At 50.7% G+C, this 18,387-nt stretch overlaps 15 protein-coding genes across 15 annotated transcripts; 7 read left to right on the forward strand and 8 right to left on the reverse strand.

Annotated features, from left to right (window-relative positions):
* Positions 1 to 150: 150 nt before the first annotated feature.
* On the forward strand, positions 151 to 1,185 carry B9G98_00912 (hypothetical protein; the record flags this gene model as incomplete). The annotated part of the gene is made up of 1 exon (XM_024807470.1): positions 151 to 1,185. The coding sequence occupies one exon, from the start codon at positions 151 to 153 to the stop codon at positions 1,183 to 1,185; it is 1,035 nt and encodes a 344-aa protein (XP_024663238.1).
* Positions 1,186 to 1,256: 71 nt separating this feature from the next.
* B9G98_00913 (hypothetical protein) lies at positions 1,257 to 2,789 on the reverse strand (the record flags this gene model as incomplete). The annotated part of the gene is made up of 1 exon (XM_024807471.1): positions 1,257 to 2,789. The coding sequence occupies one exon, from the start codon at positions 2,787 to 2,789 to the stop codon at positions 1,257 to 1,259; it is 1,533 nt and encodes a 510-aa protein (XP_024663239.1).
* A 1,547-nt stretch (positions 2,790 to 4,336) lies between these two features.
* On the forward strand, positions 4,337 to 5,554 carry B9G98_00914 (Actin-related protein 3; the record flags this gene model as incomplete). The annotated part of the gene is made up of 1 exon (XM_024807472.1): positions 4,337 to 5,554. One exon carries the CDS (start codon positions 4,337 to 4,339, stop codon positions 5,552 to 5,554), a length of 1,218 nt encoding a protein of 405 aa, XP_024663240.1.
* Positions 5,555 to 5,592: 38 nt separating this feature from the next.
* On the reverse strand, positions 5,593 to 6,045 carry B9G98_00915 (54S ribosomal protein IMG2, mitochondrial; the record flags this gene model as incomplete). The annotated part of the gene is made up of 1 exon (XM_024807473.1): positions 5,593 to 6,045. One exon carries the CDS (start codon positions 6,043 to 6,045, stop codon positions 5,593 to 5,595), a length of 453 nt encoding a protein of 150 aa, XP_024663241.1.
* Positions 6,046 to 6,109: 64 nt separating this feature from the next.
* B9G98_00916 (Ribosome assembly protein 4) lies at positions 6,110 to 7,639 on the reverse strand (the record flags this gene model as incomplete). The annotated part of the gene is made up of 1 exon (XM_024807474.1): positions 6,110 to 7,639. The coding sequence occupies one exon, from the start codon at positions 7,637 to 7,639 to the stop codon at positions 6,110 to 6,112; it is 1,530 nt and encodes a 509-aa protein (XP_024663242.1).
* An 80-nt stretch (positions 7,640 to 7,719) lies between these two features.
* On the forward strand, positions 7,720 to 8,094 carry B9G98_00917 (DNA-directed RNA polymerase I subunit RPA12; the record flags this gene model as incomplete). Its single annotated transcript, XM_024807475.1, has 1 exon — positions 7,720 to 8,094. The coding sequence occupies one exon, from the start codon at positions 7,720 to 7,722 to the stop codon at positions 8,092 to 8,094; it is 375 nt and encodes a 124-aa protein (XP_024663243.1).
* A 34-nt stretch (positions 8,095 to 8,128) lies between these two features.
* On the reverse strand, positions 8,129 to 9,073 carry B9G98_00918 (Deoxyhypusine hydroxylase; the record flags this gene model as incomplete). The annotated part of the gene is made up of 1 exon (XM_024807476.1): positions 8,129 to 9,073. The coding sequence occupies one exon, from the start codon at positions 9,071 to 9,073 to the stop codon at positions 8,129 to 8,131; it is 945 nt and encodes a 314-aa protein (XP_024663244.1).
* Positions 9,074 to 9,296: 223 nt separating this feature from the next.
* On the forward strand, positions 9,297 to 10,949 carry B9G98_00919 (T-complex protein 1 subunit epsilon; the record flags this gene model as incomplete). The annotated part of the gene is made up of 1 exon (XM_024807477.1): positions 9,297 to 10,949. One exon carries the CDS (start codon positions 9,297 to 9,299, stop codon positions 10,947 to 10,949), a length of 1,653 nt encoding a protein of 550 aa, XP_024663245.1.
* A 47-nt stretch (positions 10,950 to 10,996) lies between these two features.
* B9G98_00920 (37S ribosomal protein S28, mitochondrial) lies at positions 10,997 to 11,848 on the forward strand (the record flags this gene model as incomplete). Its single annotated transcript, XM_024807478.1, has 1 exon — positions 10,997 to 11,848. One exon carries the CDS (start codon positions 10,997 to 10,999, stop codon positions 11,846 to 11,848), a length of 852 nt encoding a protein of 283 aa, XP_024663246.1.
* A 37-nt stretch (positions 11,849 to 11,885) lies between these two features.
* On the reverse strand, positions 11,886 to 13,334 carry B9G98_00921 (Serine O-acetyltransferase; the record flags this gene model as incomplete). Its single annotated transcript, XM_024807479.1, has 1 exon — positions 11,886 to 13,334. One exon carries the CDS (start codon positions 13,332 to 13,334, stop codon positions 11,886 to 11,888), a length of 1,449 nt encoding a protein of 482 aa, XP_024663247.1.
* Positions 13,335 to 13,530: 196 nt separating this feature from the next.
* On the reverse strand, positions 13,531 to 13,854 carry B9G98_00922 (Mediator of RNA polymerase II transcription subunit 31; the record flags this gene model as incomplete). Its single annotated transcript, XM_024807480.1, has 1 exon — positions 13,531 to 13,854. One exon carries the CDS (start codon positions 13,852 to 13,854, stop codon positions 13,531 to 13,533), a length of 324 nt encoding a protein of 107 aa, XP_024663248.1.
* A 328-nt stretch (positions 13,855 to 14,182) lies between these two features.
* B9G98_00923 (FIT family protein scs3) lies at positions 14,183 to 14,665 on the forward strand (the record flags this gene model as incomplete). The annotated part of the gene is made up of 1 exon (XM_024807481.1): positions 14,183 to 14,665. The coding sequence occupies one exon, from the start codon at positions 14,183 to 14,185 to the stop codon at positions 14,663 to 14,665; it is 483 nt and encodes a 160-aa protein (XP_024663249.1).
* A 51-nt stretch (positions 14,666 to 14,716) lies between these two features.
* B9G98_00924 (hypothetical protein) lies at positions 14,717 to 16,276 on the forward strand (the record flags this gene model as incomplete). Its single annotated transcript, XM_024807482.1, has 1 exon — positions 14,717 to 16,276. One exon carries the CDS (start codon positions 14,717 to 14,719, stop codon positions 16,274 to 16,276), a length of 1,560 nt encoding a protein of 519 aa, XP_024663250.1.
* Positions 16,277 to 16,327: 51 nt separating this feature from the next.
* B9G98_00925 (Pyruvate dehydrogenase E1 component subunit beta, mitochondrial) lies at positions 16,328 to 17,470 on the reverse strand (the record flags this gene model as incomplete). Its single annotated transcript, XM_024807483.1, has 1 exon — positions 16,328 to 17,470. One exon carries the CDS (start codon positions 17,468 to 17,470, stop codon positions 16,328 to 16,330), a length of 1,143 nt encoding a protein of 380 aa, XP_024663251.1.
* Positions 17,471 to 17,634: 164 nt separating this feature from the next.
* B9G98_00926 (Protein SVP26) lies at positions 17,635 to 18,279 on the reverse strand (the record flags this gene model as incomplete). The annotated part of the gene is made up of 1 exon (XM_024807484.1): positions 17,635 to 18,279. The coding sequence occupies one exon, from the start codon at positions 18,277 to 18,279 to the stop codon at positions 17,635 to 17,637; it is 645 nt and encodes a 214-aa protein (XP_024663252.1).
* Positions 18,280 to 18,387: the final 108 nt, after the last annotated feature.

An 18,387-nucleotide genomic window follows, 5' to 3' on the forward strand; every position in this document is an offset into this window, starting at 1 on the left:
CAGAGGCTATTTAGAGATTTGGCAGCCAAGGGGGTTTTAGTATTCCCCCAAAGGGCTGAAGGCACAGAGTCGAGGGTTCGCCGAGTGTATTATTTTCCGTATATTTATATAAATGTTTTCTCGACCTCACAGAGATCACCGCGATTTGTCATGGGAATCAGAGGAACGATTGCCAATCCAAAGCACAAATTGGTCGATTATTTGGCCCAGCACGCCGCCAACAAACTGACCAAATCGGTTCTTGTTGTGGGCACGCCGCAGTATGCTGACCAGCTGACCAGCTTGTCCAAGGATCTGTCGGGAATCCAGACAGTCGCTGCTGCAGTCGATACGGTGCCATTTGGCAACCAGCGTAATGGGTTTTCTTGGGCCGTGTTCGACAAGCCGATCCAGATCCAGGACCGTATCTCTTTAAAGAGTGTCGAATCTACAGACACAAAGTGGTCGGCTTCTACTGCCGCTTTGTCGTTCTCAGCCGCTGCTGGATCAGCTGGTCCTGGTGCCGAAGTGAGCATGGCGGCTGCAAACACGCTCTTCTCAAACGGGCTGAGTGCGACAATGTTTGACAGTGATTCCACTGAGCCACTTGCCGGATTGAAGTTCGAGCTGCCCGAAAAGCTGATGGCTGTAGGTGGTGTTAGGCCCATCGAGCCTATTTCCGATTGGCTAACCATCACCAGTGTCACCGACAACATGCTGAAGACCCTGAATGACACTGCTGCGGCGTCGTATCTTGAGAACGCTGAGGCGTTGAAAAATGCGGATGACGTTGACACTTTCCTGGTATTTGCAGAGATCAATTCAGCTACCGGGCGTCCCCCACAGTTCATCAAAATTATTGCCGGCGGAGGAGGTTTGTGGTCAGCCCGCAGCCGCATGCTTGTTCTTGAACCCCCAGCTAGTCCGTCTGTTGGTGACCAGCTCAGATTTCATCTCGCCAACTCCCGCAAGCTCTCGGAGCCGGCGTTGAAAAGCCTCCACAGCCACTATGAGACATACGAACAGCATGAGGGCGTAGTTCTTGAGACTGCTCTGGTTGAAGAAGAGCTGGATCAAAAGCCACTTGTACATGCCAAGAAAAACACCTTTTGGCCAGTGTTCGGAATGGGGTCCGAACGCGGCTTTTTAGTGAATAATGTAAAGCATGCGATTCCAGGCGAGATCATGGAATTGCGAGACCAATAAGCATAGACAAGCCTAACAAAATAATAAAGTGATTAAAATAAAAAATAAAAAGTGGAACATAGAGATTTTCTTCATGCCACAACAATCTGGAAGTTACCCATAATCTCCCGGAGAACAGCCCCTAAACGTCTATGAGGAGTTGCTTGTGGTGGAGACGGCAGTTCGGGCATATGCTGAGTTGCAAAAAAGCGAGCAAACGCATGGCGGAACATTGTGATGGAAAACGCAGCCGCAGCAAGCATCACCACAAATCGCCATACTTTGCTGTTCCACTGGAAGAGCTTAAGAGGATCAACGTTTCCAATGGGTCGCATTTTTGGAGGGTCGGCGAGCGACAACTGCATTTGCCCTCTACATGCAAGCGACCAGTCTAGATCCAGTTTCATTCCAGGCGAAATCGGCACGGGGTATTGCGAGAAACGGGCGCCGTAGTTAAGGGAGCGGGCCGAGACCCAGTCGACAAACCGCCTAGCGGCATGTTCACGTACTTGCTGAGCACCGTTATCAGAAAAGAGCTGTTTAATGAGCTCTTGAATGTCACTTTGAACAAGAACGGTGCTCGAATAACCAGGTGACATTACCTCAGTCATGGTCATATCGTAGTTTTGTTCGTGGGATGTCGATACAGCCAACGGGTACTCGAGTTGTGGGGTATCTTCAAATTCAAACATGTCAATGCGGTTCTCTTTCAGGATTTTTGCAAACGCCTGCTTGCGTGCAGCAAGTTCTGCGGAACCAATACATTCACTGTCGGCGATAAGCGGTATAACGGCAGCGAACCGGGAAATGGCCCGCAATATCTCGATGTCTTGCTCTGTGATTTTGTCTTCTAGTAGATACAAGCAGACGTCAATATGCGAAAACTGGCCCAGCGACCAAGAGTGGCGCAGGATCTGCGTACAGGTAGGATTGAGGCCATTTATGAGCGTTGCGGTCTGAGCGAACCTCGCCTCTAGAAACGAGGATACGAGTTCAATCTCATTGTTATTTCCTGTCAGAGACGGTGTCTCGACAAACGCAATGTTAAAGTGGTCCTCGCCGTACGAGATGGCATTATGGGAAATCGGCAGCGACTTGGCTCTTCGTTGGAAGATCTCGGGACGGTCCCCCGAAGTCAAAGGGCCAGTTGAGTCGACAATTGCTGGGCACTCGCTAATAAGCGTATCTACCAGCTGTGATTTGCAACCTGGCGAGCCGCCGGCAACTAAAACGCCCAATTTACCGATAGGTGCAGTCAAGGCAGTTGCTCCGCCACTCGCGTCTAGCGAGAGCAGCAGGCGGGGCATAACAAGAGAAGAGTCCGCAACCTCCACGCTAGGGGTGGGGGAAATAGGCATCTCGTCCTCAAGGTCGGAAAGAAGGTCCGCGTTGAGGGAGGACACGTCCCAATCGTCGCCCGACTCTAAAGCGAGGGCCGGGCTATCGGGCATGACCGTGCGGATCCGTGCAGCTAGCCCGTTGAGATGCAAAATGGAAGAAGTTACAGAGGGGTATGGCGAGGGCGTTCTGGAGGACGACGCGCATCCGCGGCTGGAAGAGCCTAATCCAGAGGAAGACCCTGGAGGCGCGCCGGTGTGAAGCGGTGTGGCGGGGGGTGAGGGCATGTGAAAAAGCAAAGTGCGACTAGTTTTTTGTTCTGTGCCCTCAATTGGTGTGGAATATGGTAATTAGAGTGTTCTTATTGCTGAATCGATGCGTGATGGGCACCTGGGATTGGTGATAGTGATAACGATTAAGCGAGGGGGAGGCCTCTTTAATCAGCGAGGGGCGAATGCAAATCAGGTGGAGGATAGGATAGTGAGATGCAACGGTTTAGGGGGTACTAAGGTGGCGGGATTTATCAATTTGCGTCCCGCACAGCAGCGTTATGGCGAGAAATCGCCTGCGCGACAACAGGCCCCATGTGTTTTTTTTGGTTCGGGATATTTTTGCAGACACGGGCCATGGGCCATATATCACGTGACATGTGGGCAACACCGCGGTGGCCAATTTGCCTCAAACAACTTCCATTTGTGTCTACTGACTGTGTGCTGCTATTTGTGAGCGAAATTTGCCGTACCTAGTGCCTGCTTCGGTCCTCGCCAGCTGTGGTGGTGGCCCAACCCATGAGGCCCGACCCCGTAGGCCGTAAGCAAGTCATGTGGAGACTACTTTGACACAAACATGTATAGGGCAGTGTATAACGTGTTTGGACGTGTTGAAGACTAATTATCGACTACACGTGTTTTTAACGTGGGCTATAGGTTGTCGGAGCTGTCCGCACACGGCCAGCACAGGTATAAATGAGGTGATATTCGCATTTGGCAATGTGGACCCCCGACGGCATGCCCAGGACTCCACAGAACACACCTACTGAAACCAGTGACGTTAAACCACATCCCCATATAGAATAAGCCCAAAAATATTCTCAACTACCTGCAATTAGAGGCAGTATAGGCTGATCACGCTACTTTTATGCATGCAGGTGCATGCTGCATGGCAGTCAAAAGTCACACCACAATGCAAGTAGGTGTATTTAAGCACTGAGTGCGTGGACGAATTCGTAATCTACACATCTCTAATAAAAATGTCTGTTTTCGCTCGTGAAACTGTCCGCGTCAGCCGCAACCTTGCTGTTACTGCTACCTTCCTGATCCCTATGGTGTTCTGGCCCGCCGGCGGTCGTATCGTTGGTGCTTTTGGCTACACCCCCTGGTTCCGCTCTCAGAAGGAGGAATTGAAGCATATCCAGGTTTGAGCATATCTGCGCCCCAGCCATGTTATTTTATAAGAAGCTCGACGCTTTAATAGACTAAAACCTTTCCATCCGTGCTTTTCAGCCTCAAATGTCTATGCCCCAAGTGTGGCGCCACGCGGCATTTTCATGCAGTCTTTTGTGGCGTCCAATCGCCGGCCATGTATATGTTGTTTTGAAACCTCGACGAGTTTTTAGAAATGTTTTCGGTAATACAATAGATACTAATGTAAATACGTTATACTTGATCAGATTCTTGACTTCACTACACATTTTCCCCGCTCCTCTGCACCCTCTCTGGAGCAACATTTTTTTGTTCGCTTAGCTCATCGGTTACCCGGCCTCAGCCTAGCTTCCCACGTCGGTCGGTACTGCTTAGTGAGCCAAAGGCCCTGAACTGAATCCACATCACCCCAAATGTCTCTGCACGCACCGGCCGTGGTTATGGACAATGGTACCGGCTTGACCAAACTTGGTTTTGCCGGAAACGATTCGCCGTCGTTTGTGTTCCCTACAGCGATTGCAACGTCGGGTGGCGGCGTGTCCAATCGCCGGTCAACCATGCCTAACTATGTGATTGGTGATGAGGCGATTGCCAAGGCCGACGGCTCGAATTACGCCCTGTCGTACCCTATTCGCCACGGTATGATTGAGAATTGGGACCAAATGGAACGCTTCTGGGAATCCAGCATCTTCAAGTATCTCCGTTGCGAGCCTGAGGATCACCGCTTTCTACTCACAGAGCCTCCGCTGAACGCTCCGGAAAACCGTGAAATGACCGCTGAAATCATGTTCGAAACCTTCAACTGCGCCGGCCTGTATATTGCCGTTCAAGCCGTGCTGGCACTGGCTGCTTCCTGGACTTCGAGCAAGGTAGTCGGCCAGCCTCTCACCGGAACCGTCATTGACTCCGGTGACGGTGTCACTCACGTCATTGCAGTCGCCGAAGGCTATGTCATTGGATCCAGCATCAAGCATATCCCCATTGCTGGTCGTGATATCACCAGCTTCATCCAGGGCATGCTTCGCGACCGGGGCGAGGCTGAGACTTCGTTGCGCACTGCCGAGAGAATCAAGCAGGAGTACTGCTACGTTTCGCCCAACATTGTAAACGAATTCAAACGCTTCGACCAGGAGCCCGATCGGTTCAAGAAGTACGTTGCTGAGCTCGCGAACGGCCGCAGCGTGAAAGTCGACGTCGGCTACGAAAGATTCATGGCCCCCGAAATCTTCTTCTCCCCTGAAATCGCCACGTCCGATTACCTGACTCCTCTGCCAGAAGTCGTAGACACCGTTGTTCAGGGCAGTCCCATGGATGTTCGTAAGGGTCTTTATAAAAACATCGTCCTGTCTGGCGGTTCCACAATGTTCAAGGACTTTGGCCGGCGTCTCCAGCGTGACATCAAAAAGTTGGTTGACGAGCGTATTCACAAGTCGGAGCGCCTTACTGGCGGCAAGAGTTCTGGTGTCGAAGTCCAGGTCATCAGCCATAAGCGTCAGCGCAACGCGGTCTGGTTTGGCGGCTCACTGTTGGCCCAGACCCCAGAGTTCAAGAACTACTGCTACACCAAACAAGACTACGACGAGTACGGCCCTGGAATCGTCCGCCAGTTCTCGCTTTTCAACGTGAACTGAGAATAGAGGAGAGAAATAAAGATATTATTATGTACACTTTAAAAGGCAGTGCCCAGCAACTGTTTAACAGCCTGAGAGTGGTTCCCCTTAATGATAATGCGTTTAGAAGCATCCTGGATCCAAATGTCCTTTTTGGGTAGATCAAGCTGCTTTTTGATGTCGTTCCGGAGCGCACTGACGTTTCCGGAGATCTTGCGAATCTCGGTCCAAACGCCGCCGGCATTGTTGTAGTCAGTGTATACTGGTAAGTTTCCCGCTCGTGTACGCTCAATAGAATACCAGACAGGTTCTTGTGTGTCGTCCAGGGCGGCTGCGTCGACAGTCTCAGGCATCATACTTTTGACATACTGCGACTTGACAGCAGGGCTGGGCTTGGGGGAGCCAGTGGCCTCGACATATTTCTTGATTTCAGGCGTCGTTCTGGCAGTTTGGGGAATAGGCACTGCCTTCACGCCCCGAGGAATATGCAAATATCGAACACCTCGAATCATGACGATGAAAATTTCCAAGTGACTAATCAAGAATAAAGTAGACTAGGGGATGATATATTTTAAACTAGTGAGTCCAGAATCGGACGGTTTTATCTTTGCCTCCGGAGCAGACTCGCTCGCCATCAACACTCCAATCAACCGCATAAATCTCGTCTGAGTGGCCGGGGAGATCGCTCTTCAGTTTGCGGGTTTTGACATCCCAGACCTTGAGAGTAGTGTCTTTGGAGCAGCTGACCAAAAGTCTGCAATCAGCACTCCAAGCGCACTGATACACAGGAGCAACATGGCCACGAAGAGATGCAATGAATTTGCCGTCCCGGCCATCCCACAATTTCACCGAGTTGTCGAAGGATGCCGATGCGATGAATCGACCGTCAGGGCTGAATGTAACATGGTTTACGAGTTTTTGATGGCCAGTCATCCGACAAAGCGGTTTGGTGGACTTGGAAGGCTCCCACAAGAACATGGTAAAATCGTCACTGGCAGTGACAATACGTTCACGCTGCTCACCGCTGATTGACGCAAGTTTAATGAAGCGCTCTTCGGCTCTTTGGCGAAGTTGTTCTGGCGTCATATCCTTTGGCAGCCCCTTTTCATCACAAGGGCCAGATCTGAGGGCAAACTCGGTTGAAAGAGCAAGATGGTTCACCCAGTGGGCATGCGACTGTAGCGTGGAAATCAGGCGGCCATCTGTGCCCGACCAGACCTTGATTGATTTATCATGAGACGTAGAATAAATATCACCAAAACCACCCCATTTTACACAGGTTACTGTAGATTTGTGTCCGGACATTGACATTTCACAAACACCTTGGTCAACAGCCCATACGCGTATCGTGCCATCTTTGGAGCTTGACGCTAAGCGGGGCAGTCTGCCCTTTGCCAAGTGATATGGTTCCCAGCAAAGAGATGTAACATATTTCAAGTGCCCACGCAGGGGCTTGCCAATAGCCTCGCCAGTTTTAGGGTCCCAAAGACGAACCGTGGAATCCATACTGCCTGTTGCGACCATTGAGCCATCAGGAGACCACGCAACCACCAAAACCCAGTCTGTATGTCCTGACAGTGTTCTCATAGGAGTCTGTGTGTCTGCATTCCAGATCCGCGCGGTGCAATCGCCGGCACCAGTTGCGATGCGAGAAGAAGTATTAGGGGCAAATTGGGCAGCTAGAATCGTTGCACCATGGCCCATACCAGCACCGCTAGACCTAGTGATTGTTTTGACTTTGAAAACAGCCCTGGGGGTGTAGATCAATGTCAATTGGTCTTCTGTGCTTTTCAGCTGAGGCTTGAGAACATCCGAATAGATATCAGAAGTAATGTCGACAGTTTCCGTGCCATTTGTAACAAGAGCAAACTCGTATGGAACAGAATCGTCACCGTTATTTTGCAGCTGGTTCAAAAGCAGCTCCAACTGAGCGACCGTGGCGTTTCCTGGCACCCGTAAGTTACCAGGCAGAACATCGCCCGTATCAAAGGCTTGGAATCTGACCCTCACATGGGGCAAATCTTCAATAACATCAACAATATCTTCCTGGGGTTGCTGGGCTTGTTTTCTTTGCTTTTTCGACGGCGGGGGAATTATCGTGGCCATTTCTCAACCGGTTCAGTTAATTTTTTCACCACCAGAGTATAATCTTAGCTAATCTTTTTTTTTTGTACTTTTTCACCAAAATGTCGGTTGTGGGATCGCTGATTTTTTGCACTGATTGTGGCAATTTGCTGAACAGCATCACCGAGAAAATGGCTGTTATAAAATGCGATATGTGCCAACGAGACTACGACACTAAAAACTTCGAAGACCTCCACGTTGTCACCGAATCTGCCCCCACAGCCTTCCCCTCTGCTTTAAGACTTAAACGATCTGCCGTCAAAACCACACTGCACGATCATGAGGTTGAGGAAGGTGCAGTTATCAAGGAGCGCTGTCCAGAGTGCGGCAATGACGAGATGCGTTTCCACACTCTGCAGCTGCGCAGTGCCGACGAGGGTGCCACTGTGTTTTACACTTGTACGAACTGCGGCTACAAGACGCGGGTTTCCAATTAAAATTTTTATCATATAAAAGTCATCTATTTAATACTCATTCCGTCTTGATGGCGGCATACTCAATCTCGTTGCTGTTTTCATACTCGTACATATCCAAAGCGACCTCTGCAGATTCGCGAACAACACGCTCCTGGTCTTGGGCAAACTTGCGCAAAATGGGGAGCACATCCTCGGTCGCTACGGAGCCCAATGCCTCAGCTGCCTCGTGACGAACCATACCCTCCTCGTTAGGGTTCTGCAAAACCTCGACGAGGGCGGGCACGGAGACAGGGTCACAGAGCTGGCCGAACACGTAGGCAATTTCGTGGCGGAAAAGAGCAGAAGGGTCTTTGAAACCGTCGGCAAGGGCAAGCACAGCCTCCTCGGTGCCAATATCACGGAGACGGAACATGGCACGGTACCGGACGAACAGGGACTCGTCCTGGTTCAAAAGAATCTCTTTGAGCTCAGCGACCTTCAGACAAGAATCAATAGGAAGCGGGGGCGCAGGATCAATAGAGGAAAACTGGGACTTCTGGAGCTCCTCGGAGTTCGGGGCATCAGACTGCTCCCAGTGGATGCGGGCAATAGCCAACTCGCAGGTTTGACGAACTACTTCCAAGGGGTCATGCTCATAATAGTACTTGAGGATATCCAGCGCCTCGCTGTCACCAATAGCTCCCAGAGCCTCGGCAGCCTCGTGGCGAACCATCGCCTGCTGGTCGAGATCCTTGAGTACATCCTCGAGGGGCTTGAGGGCATACTTCTGTTTGGTCTGGCCAAGGCAGTATGCCATCTCGTGCTTAAGCAGCTCGCTAGGGTCCTTGAAGCCCTCGGCAATGATGTCGATGGCCTCCTGATTTCCCTCGGCACCCAGGCTTTTGAGGTGGAAAAGCGCTCTGAATCGGTGAGCCATATCAACATCACCGCTCTTATTCAATAAGTGGTCCTTCAGCAATTGCAAATCCTCATTGCCGTCGGCTTGACGAAGTGTATCCATTGAGATAAAAAAATTACAAAAAAATCGTAATATTCGCGATTAGACATCTAGACCTCAAACCCTTACCCGGAAGAATCTCGAAGCAGCCGGCCCGAATATTGGATTCAGAGTCGAGATATGGCAGTAGTTTACGGATTCTACATCTAGTCTAGCCTATTTTGCTCATGGTCAAGCCGGCATGTAAAAGGCTATCACCAACGCTCAGATTTGTCATCTTAACAAAATGTCTGGTGGACAAATGGCAATTCCAGACCTGTCTAATGCCGTTATGGCGCAAGACGAGATGGGTCGACCGCTGATTATTGTGCGGGATCAAGGCACAAAGCAGCGGGCGCACGGTATCGAGGCGGTCAAGTCCCATATTCTTGCAGCAAAGTCTGTGGCAAGTATTGTGCGAACATCTTTGGGCCCCCGCGGAATGGACAAGATCCTGATTTCGCAGGACGGTGATATCACGGTGACCAACGATGGTGCCACGATTTTGTCACAGATGCAGGTCGAGAACCAGATCGCAAAGTTACTGGTTGAGCTGTCCCGCTCGCAGGACGAGGAAATTGGCGACGGCACTACTGGCGTAGTTGTTTTGGCCGGTGCTCTTCTTGAGCAGGCGTACGAGCTTATCGATCGGGGTATTCACCCTATTCGTATTGCCAATGGCTACGAGGATGCTTGCCAGGTCGCCATCAAGGAACTGGACAGAATCGCCGACGAGGTTCCGCTGGATTCGGACAACGCGAACCTGTTGCGGGCTGCAAGGACTTCTTTGGGCTCGAAGGTTGTTTCGGAAAGCAAGGATCTGTATGCCCAGATCGCTGTGGATGCTGTTTTGGGTGTCGCCGACCGCGAACGCAAAGACGTGGACTTTGAGCTGATCAAGGTTATGGGCAAGACTGGTGGCTCTCTGCGCGACTCAGTGTTGGTGAAGGGTGTTATTATTGATAAAGAGATGTCTCACCCCCAGATGCCCCGCACAGTTGAGGACGCCAAGATTGCTATCCTGACCTGCCCCTTTGAGCCCCCCAAGCCCAAAACCAAACACAAGCTGGACATTACCAGTGTTGAGGAGTTCAAGAAGCTTCAGGAGTATGAGCAGGAGACGTTTAGAGGAATGGTTCAGAGGATTAAAGACTCCGGTGCTAACTTTGTTGTTTGCCAGTGGGGTTTTGACGACGAGGCGAACCATCTGTTGCTGCAAAACAAGCTTCCTGCTATTCGCTGGGTTGGTGGTCCCGAGATCGAGCTGCTTGCCATGGCTACTCAGGGTCGCATTGTCGCTCGTTTCGAAGACCTCAACGCTGATAAGTTGGGTGAAGCTGGATCTATTCGTGAGCTTGAATTCGGCACTACACAAGACCGCATGATCGTTGTCGAGAACTGTGCTAACCCGCGTACTGTTTCGATTTTGGTCAGAGGCTCCAACGATATGATTGTCGAGGAAGCTAAGCGTGCTCTTCACGACTCGCTGTGTGTTGTGCGCAACCTGGTCCGCGACAACCGCGTGGTCTACGGTGGTGGTGCTGCGGAAATTGCCGCTTCGCTGGCCGTCTCTGACGAAGCTGATCAACACGCTGGTATCGACCAGTACGCCTACCGAGCGTTCGCCAAGGCCCTGGACTCTATCCCTTTGACCCTAGCCGAAAACTCGGGTATGAATGCGATTGAAGCTCTTTCCGATGTCAAATCTAAACAAGTTACATCGAAGATGAGCCAGCTCGGTATCGACTGCCTGGGATCTGGATCTAACGATATGAAGAAGCTCTTTGTTATTGATCCGTTGATTGGCAAACGGCAGCAGTTCTTGCTGGCCACCCAGCTCACTCGCATGATTCTGAAAATCAATACCGTCATTGTTTCTGGTGAGCCCTCGGAATTCTAGTTTACAAGCCTCTATAAAGCGTCTAGTTCATACAGAATATACGTCTCATGGCCGCTGACAAATTTTTCATCATGTCTTTCAGACTTGGAGGGTTTGTGCGCTCTTTGCACACGTCTGTGCCCGTGCAGGCGCGGCAAAAGTATATGAAAAAGATTAACCGACTGCATAAACACTGGGCCAAAGAGCTTTTCAGACCACAGCCCGAGTACGTTGACCCGGTGCTAGGCCAGGCGCAGGTGCCATTTCTGGAGCGAGTGCGGGCCAGTATTAACCAGGCCGAGAACCAGATTGACCAGCTGAGCCCCGAGGAGTCTTCCAAAATTCTGTTTGGTGCCGAGCAAGCCGCCAAACAGCGCACAGGCTTTGCCCACAACGAGGCAGTCAGCCAAGCAGAGGCTCGCAAGCGGGAGATTTTCGCTCGGTTGGTGAGCCTTAATAACTCCAACCAGCAGCAGTACAAAAAGCAGGCTGTTCAGCTTGCAGTCAAGGAGTTTGAGCGGTTCCCTGGCGACACTGGCTCCAGCGAAGTTCAGGCAGCTATTCTGACCATGCGCATCCAGTTCCTAGCCGCGCACGCCAAAGACACAAAGAAGGACTTGCAGGCCAAACGCAAGCTCGAGCACCTTGTTCAGACCCGCCGCAACATCCTGCTCTACCTCAAGCGTACCAACCAGGAGCGCTACATGTGGACTATTGAAAAGCTCGGCCTAAGCGATGAGGCAGTCATGGCAGAGTTCCACATGTCTCGGCAGTACCTCTTCAAGACCCAGTTCTACGGCGAACATACCTTGCCGCTCAAAAAGACTAAGAAAGACACCCGTGCTGCCCGCAAGTTCGAGCAACGCAAGGCAAAGGCTCTCAAATATCTGGCTCACAACAACCCGGATATGGCGCTTTAATGTTTCTGTATATAAATATGTGCTTCTTTCGAATAAATTAAGACTCCAAAAAGCGTTGTAGCGGCTTGCCGACATGCTCGATATCCAAAATGAACGTGTCGTGACCAAACTTGGAGTCGGCGTAACTCAGCTCGTGGTACTGGATATGGTGATGTTGCTGGCCGGCCGCCTGGACGAGGACGTCGTAGATTTCCCGCTGCTGCCAGGACGGGAAGAGCACGTCAGACTGGACCCCAAGCACAAACGTCGGGAGCTGGGCCATCGCCGCCATACCCTTAGCCAGATCGCTTTTGCTGCAGGGCTGAACATGATCTCGTGGTTTCTCTTCGTACGGCTTTGAGGGCAGCGAGCAAGCATTAGCCTGAGTTACACCGTTACGCCATTTAGCCCGGACCTGCGTATTCTCGTAGCCAAGATCAAACATATCCATCGCCTTTGACACATAGAGCAATGAATTGGGGTCGTACTCTAAACAGAACTTCTCGCCTTGATGGTCCAAATACGTCTCGATTAGAAAATCGGGGCAGAGGGCCGGAATCATTTCTGGATCCATTCTGTCTCTTCCAAACCTATCTTCCCACTCGGGGCCCGATCGATAGGTAATTGTTGCGAGCTGGCGGGCCAGCTTCATTCCCACGTGGGGAGGAATCCCGTCGTAGTAGAAGCCTCGCTTCCAATTGGGGTCAGCCATCAAGACTTGACGTTGAACATGTCGCATGGCAATCGAGGAGGGATGGGACCGAGCACAGGCACTGATCGACGCAACCCTGCCGACACTGTCGGTGAATTCAACAGCATAAGCAAGCGATTGAAGACCACCCATAGAAGAGCCCACGGAAGCATAAAGCTTAGAGATGCCCAAGTGTTCTTTCACCAACCGGTATTGGACTCGAACCATATCGTGAATGGTTACAATAGGAAATCTTGTCGCATATGGCTTGCCATCTTCAGGGGACAGAGATGAAGGTCCGGTAGAGCCATAGCAACCGCCGAGAACGTTTGTGCAAATAATGAAAAACTTGTTGGTATCTAGGCTCAATCCAGGACCAATGAATCTTTCCCACCAACCGGGGTCCGTATTGTTGGGCTGAGACTTTGCGTGCGAGGATGCAGAAAGACCGGTATGAAGAAGAATGGCGTTTGACCGATCAGCATTTAGAGTTCCCCATGTTTCGTAGGCAATCTCGACGTTGTCGAGAGTCCGACCATAATCCAATTGAACAGTTCCAGGTACTTTATAAAGTTCAAACCCCTTTGCCTTTGAATACGAGGGCTCGGGGCCCTTGTCGGCAATCATTTGTGTGCGTTTCTCTAACTTGTCAAGACAAGGAAATGACATGGTTGGTCCACTGCGTCGGGAAACTGAAGTTGCAAAAAGCCTCGGGTATTTCAGACAAAAGCCCGAAAGAGCCGGTACCATTTTAGTCGAAACAAGTCTCGGTTGTCTCAGGCTGAAGCCCAAAACAGCTGGTACCACTTTTGCCATCGCTGGTAATGTGATTGGAGAAATCTTGGACTCTGCAGACACTATGCATAGCACGCGAAGTCAGCTGATCTGACGAATCTAACGTCGATGTTTCCAATTCGAGGTATAATGGCGAGGGGAAACCCAGTTCCACACCGCCCCCAAAATACTGTTTTATTTGCCGATTTTTTGAAAAGGTGCTTCAAATTAACCTAAATTACTGCTGCATTTCTTCGGCAGAGTCGCCAGCCCATTTCGCATAGTAGTCGTCCATAATCATTTTTGCAACCTCGACTTTACAGATCTCCTGACGGAACGTGGGCTGTTTTAACAGCGTCAACATATGCAAACAATTCGGATATACAATGCTTTTGGCGTTTTCTGGCTCCCGCCAATACTCAAGATACTCTAGGTACCTCAAAAACCGAGGATCCTCGAGAAACTGGTTTTGGGCCAAAAAATGCACATACATTGGATTTGCCAGCGACTGAACAAACTCAAGCTCGACTTCCCATCGTGTTGGGGACGGTCCACTCTCCATTGATATACGATCCAACGCTGTCAACGCTTTGTCCGTTATGACAAATGAGATAAGACACTATCCGAGATGGCCGCAATACGTGGTGGCGGTTTTGTTTCCGTCAATTGTTTTAATTGGTAAATTGGCAAGTTTTTGGGCGCAAGAGTCGTATTTTGGTTTGAAGAGTAATATATTTAATCGAGTTTTTGTCAAGCAGGGCTGGTTTTGGACCTCACTTGCTTTCTGGGCCTCCTATCGACTACAACACCCCCAAAACAAAGGTGCACTGGTACATGCCACCATACGTTACTTACTTGCGACTCTTTGGTGGATTTTATTCACGCAATGGATGGTGGGCCCGCCCCTAATGGACCGCATTTTTGTCTGGACTGGCGGTCAATGCGTAGCTGCAGCTGTCAAGGCGAGCACTGAATCCAGCCAATTTGCAGAGACAATAGCTACAAGCCAGCTATGCAGAAAGGTTGGTGGCAAGTGGATCGGTGGCCATGACCCTAGTGGACATTTTTTCTTACTAGTGCACTCTAGTGTTTTTCTTCTTAATGAGATCTTACCCCAGATCGCGCACCATACCAGCCATACCGAACCATTCGATTGGAGTGTTAAAATTCCACTCGCCCTTGTTGCATTTTGGACGTGGATGCTGTTAATGACCAGTATTTATTTTCATTCGGTGTTTGAAAAACTCACCGGTTTGATCTTTGGTTACGCCGAGGTCTATATTGTGTATTACCTTGGCGGCAAGTATCCGTTCGGCCGTACATTAGGTGTGCCTGAGACAAAACAGGACAACCTCGTCGAGGAAGCTATCTAACTCTATTTTCTATATAATGCGTGCGGGCCTGCTGCAGTTCCCTGTTGACTAATGGACCAGCACATTGAGCTCCAACACCGGAAACGGGAGCGGGAGGAAATGTCGCTGCCAGTGGCGGAATTTGATGTCGACGGTGAGTTTGAAACGGCCCAGCCCGTGTCCATGAGCATTGGCTCACTTTCAAAACGCGACCGCAACGGCTTTTATTTTCTGACCATGCTCTATTACCTCCAGGGAGTTCCAGTTGGTTTGGCGTTCGGTAGTGTTCCATTCATTCTCAAAGAGCATTTGAGTTATGGTCAAATTGGAATCTTTTCCTTTGCAAGCTATCCCTATAGTCTCAAGTTGCTCTGGAGTCCTATTGTTGATGCATTTTTCTGGCCGCGTTTTGGTCGTCGACGATCATGGATCGTGCCAATTCAACTGTTTAGTGCTTTGGTGCTGCTGATTTTGAGTTTCCGTATTGATGACTTGCTAAAGACTGCTGAGACCAAGCTACCGGTCATTACTGGGTTCTTTTTTGTCTTGGTTTTCGCCTCGGCCACTCAGGACATCGCTGTGGACGGCTGGTCTTTAACGCTCCTGTCTAAACCAGCGCTTCCATATGCCAGTACTGCTCAAACTATTGGTATTAACAGCGGCTATTTCACTAGCTTCACTGTTTTCCTGGCTCTGAGTTCTCCAGAATTGGCCAACCGCTACTTTAGGTCGGTTCCCCGCGATGAAGGGCTGGTGTCGTTCCCTGAATACCTACGATTATGCTCTTTTGCATATCTAGCTGTTACAGCGTTCGTTGCATTCTTCTACCGCGAAGATAAAGAGGATGAAGATTTAGGACAAAATGCCTGGCAAAGCACAAAGCACATCTACCACACAATGTTTGGTGTGCTGCAACTGGAGAATATGCAGAAGCTTATTCTTGTTCATCTTGTTGCCAAAATAGCCTTTCAAGCCGCTGAAGCCGTCACGAACTTGAAGCTGGTCGAAAAGGGTCTGTCTAAAGAAGATCTGGCAGTTATTGTCCTCATCGACTTTCCCTTTGAGATTATTTTTGGCTATATGGCTGCCAAGTGGTCAACCAGGTGGTCTCCCTTACAGCCATGGTTAATTGCGTTTGTGGGTCGACTTATTTTTGCTGTTATTTCTATGTCACAGGTGTTCTTTTTCCCCAAGCAGGGCGCAACGTTCACCTACCTTGTCTATGTCACGGTTGTCCACGTTCTTGGCTCGTTCTTGTCAACGGTGCAATTCGTGTCTATCTGTGCTTTCCACACCCAAATTGCTGATCCAGTCATTGGCGGAACGTACATGACAGTACTAAACACTATCTCCAACTTTGGCGGTACCTGGCCGCGAGCCCTCGTGCTGGCGGGCGTCGACTGGTTCACGACGGCTACTTGCAGTGCCACTGGCGACTCTTGCACGACCGAGCCGGCCAAGCAACGGTGCCGCGACCTCGACGGCGTGTGCACCACCCAGCGAGACGGTTACTATGTCATGAATATTGTTTGCATTATTGCTGGAGTGCTTTTATTCTACGGCTTTATCAAAAGAACACTGGAGCGTCTCCAAAACTTGCCTACACAGGCTTGGCGATCCAAAAAAATGTAGTCTGCTGTTGTTTTTTTATTCTTAAAATGTGCATTATTTACCTTCATTTTTTTAGGCATCCTCGTGATACAAAACCTGGCGAGCTGCTCTGACAACAACGTCGGCGTTGGGGAAACTCATATCCTCGAGTTCCTTGTAGTAAGGAGTAGGCACCTCAGCGCCGGTGACACGGGAAATAGGAGCGTCGAGGTAGTCCCAGGCCTCCGACTCGGACACTTGGGCGCAGATCTCGGAGCCCAAGCCGAAGCCAGGGAAAGCAGACTCTACAACGACCGCACGGTTGGTCTTTTTAATACTTTCGACGATGGCAGGCACATCCAAAGGTTTGATAGAGCGCAGGTTAAGAACTTCAGCGCTGATATTGTACTGTTCTTTGAGGATCTTGGCTGCAGCGAAGCAGTGACGCAGCTGATAAGAATGCGAGATCAAGGTGACGTCAGTACCGGGGATCTCGACCTTAGCCTTGCCGATGGGGACAACAAAGTCGGAGGAGTGGAAGTCCTCACCAACGGCGAAGGATTCACCGTACATGAGCTCGTTCTCAAGCATGACCACCGGGTTAGGATCACGAATGGCGGCCTTGATCAGGCCCTTTGCGTCCTCAGCGGAATAGGGCGAAACGACCTTGAGACCGGGGATGGAGCCGTACCAAGGAGCATAGTCCTGAGAGTGCTGGGCAGCGACACCGGAAGCGAAACCATTAGGGCCGCGGAAGACGATGTTGGCCGACAACACACCACCAGACATGTAGTGACTCTTTGCGGCGGAATTAACGATCTGATCGATGGCCTGCATGGCGAAGTTGAAAGTCATAAACTCACAGACCGGAGTCAATCCGGCCATGGCGGCACCCACACACAAGCCAGTGAAGCCCATCTCAGTAATGGGGGAATCAATGACCCGCTGGGGACCAAAGCGATCAAGCAGTCCACGCGTGACCTTGTAGGCGCCCTGGTACTGGCCAACCTCCTCGCCCATGACGAAGACCTTGTCGTTGGCATCCATTTCCTCAGCAAGACCCTGGTTGATGGCATCACGCACCGTCACGGTGGCTTGTTCGCCCTGGGTTGAGGCACGGCGAGCTGATCCAGCTAAACGGGCAGCAAGAGGCGAGGGCGTGGCCATACCGCCAGCCAACATGGCACGGGTCGATTGGGCCAAAGAAACCTTGGCAAGTCCAGAAATCGACTTCATTTGCAAAGAGGGGTTGAAATCAAAGATTGTTGGGCAGACAGCTAAGCATTTTGGCCCATTAGGGTTAGGGCCGGATTTACTTTTTCGGATGGGGATGTACTCAACGTTTTTTAAGGGCCGTTTGGAGCCAGGGCCCGCAGAGAATAAAATCAGATGCAATTAAACTATACAATAACGTCTTTGGGACTACTCATATCAATACCGCACGCTCGGGCTGCCTGGGCAATGCGGTGCCAGGCATCTTCGATAACTTGCCGGGCAAGCCCCTTACGCCGGTGGGACGCAGTTTCGGGATTCACCGTTGGCAGCACATTGTCGTTAGCACTGAGACTGATGAATAACGAGAACGGCACCAGCCAGACCAGGAGCCCAAAAAACGATGCAATTTCCCGAAACGGAGGATGCGTCTGTCCGCGATAGTCCGGGTACTCGTTGAGAATAGAGTGCGGCGGGATGGCGTCGTCGCTAAAGTAGGAAAACCATAAAAAGTGCGAACCAATGGCGCCCACGCACGACAGAATGAAAGCCGGCCCCGCAATCTCCACCGACGGAAACCGCTTCATCGTCTGCAAGTACACCACGTTCACTCCCAAACTGAACAAAGACCGCATAATCGGCATACCGTCGAGCAGGACCAGCAGAACGTGCGTTGCTATGATGGCTATGATGACCCGCACCAGCACACGCTTCGCCAGCACGGTGTGCACCTCGACCTGTTCGCTCAGGTAGTACAGTCCCGCCGCAATCGTCAAAACCAGCGCGATTAATCCTCCCAGAATGCCTACATACGAAAGAAGCTGGAGAATCATTATGTCATACAAGATTGGACAGCGCTTCCTATACTGCTCAATCACCAACCCTAGGGTGGGACGATAGGTGCTTCAAAGGCCAGGAATGCATGCGCCTTTGCATATTAC

The sequence above is a fragment of the Wickerhamiella sorbophila genome (assembly GCF_002251995.1).
Source record: "Wickerhamiella sorbophila strain DS02 chromosome Unknown contig1, whole genome shotgun sequence".
NCBI classification, from domain to species: Eukaryota; Fungi; Ascomycota; class Dipodascomycetes; order Dipodascales; family Trichomonascaceae; genus Wickerhamiella; species Wickerhamiella sorbophila.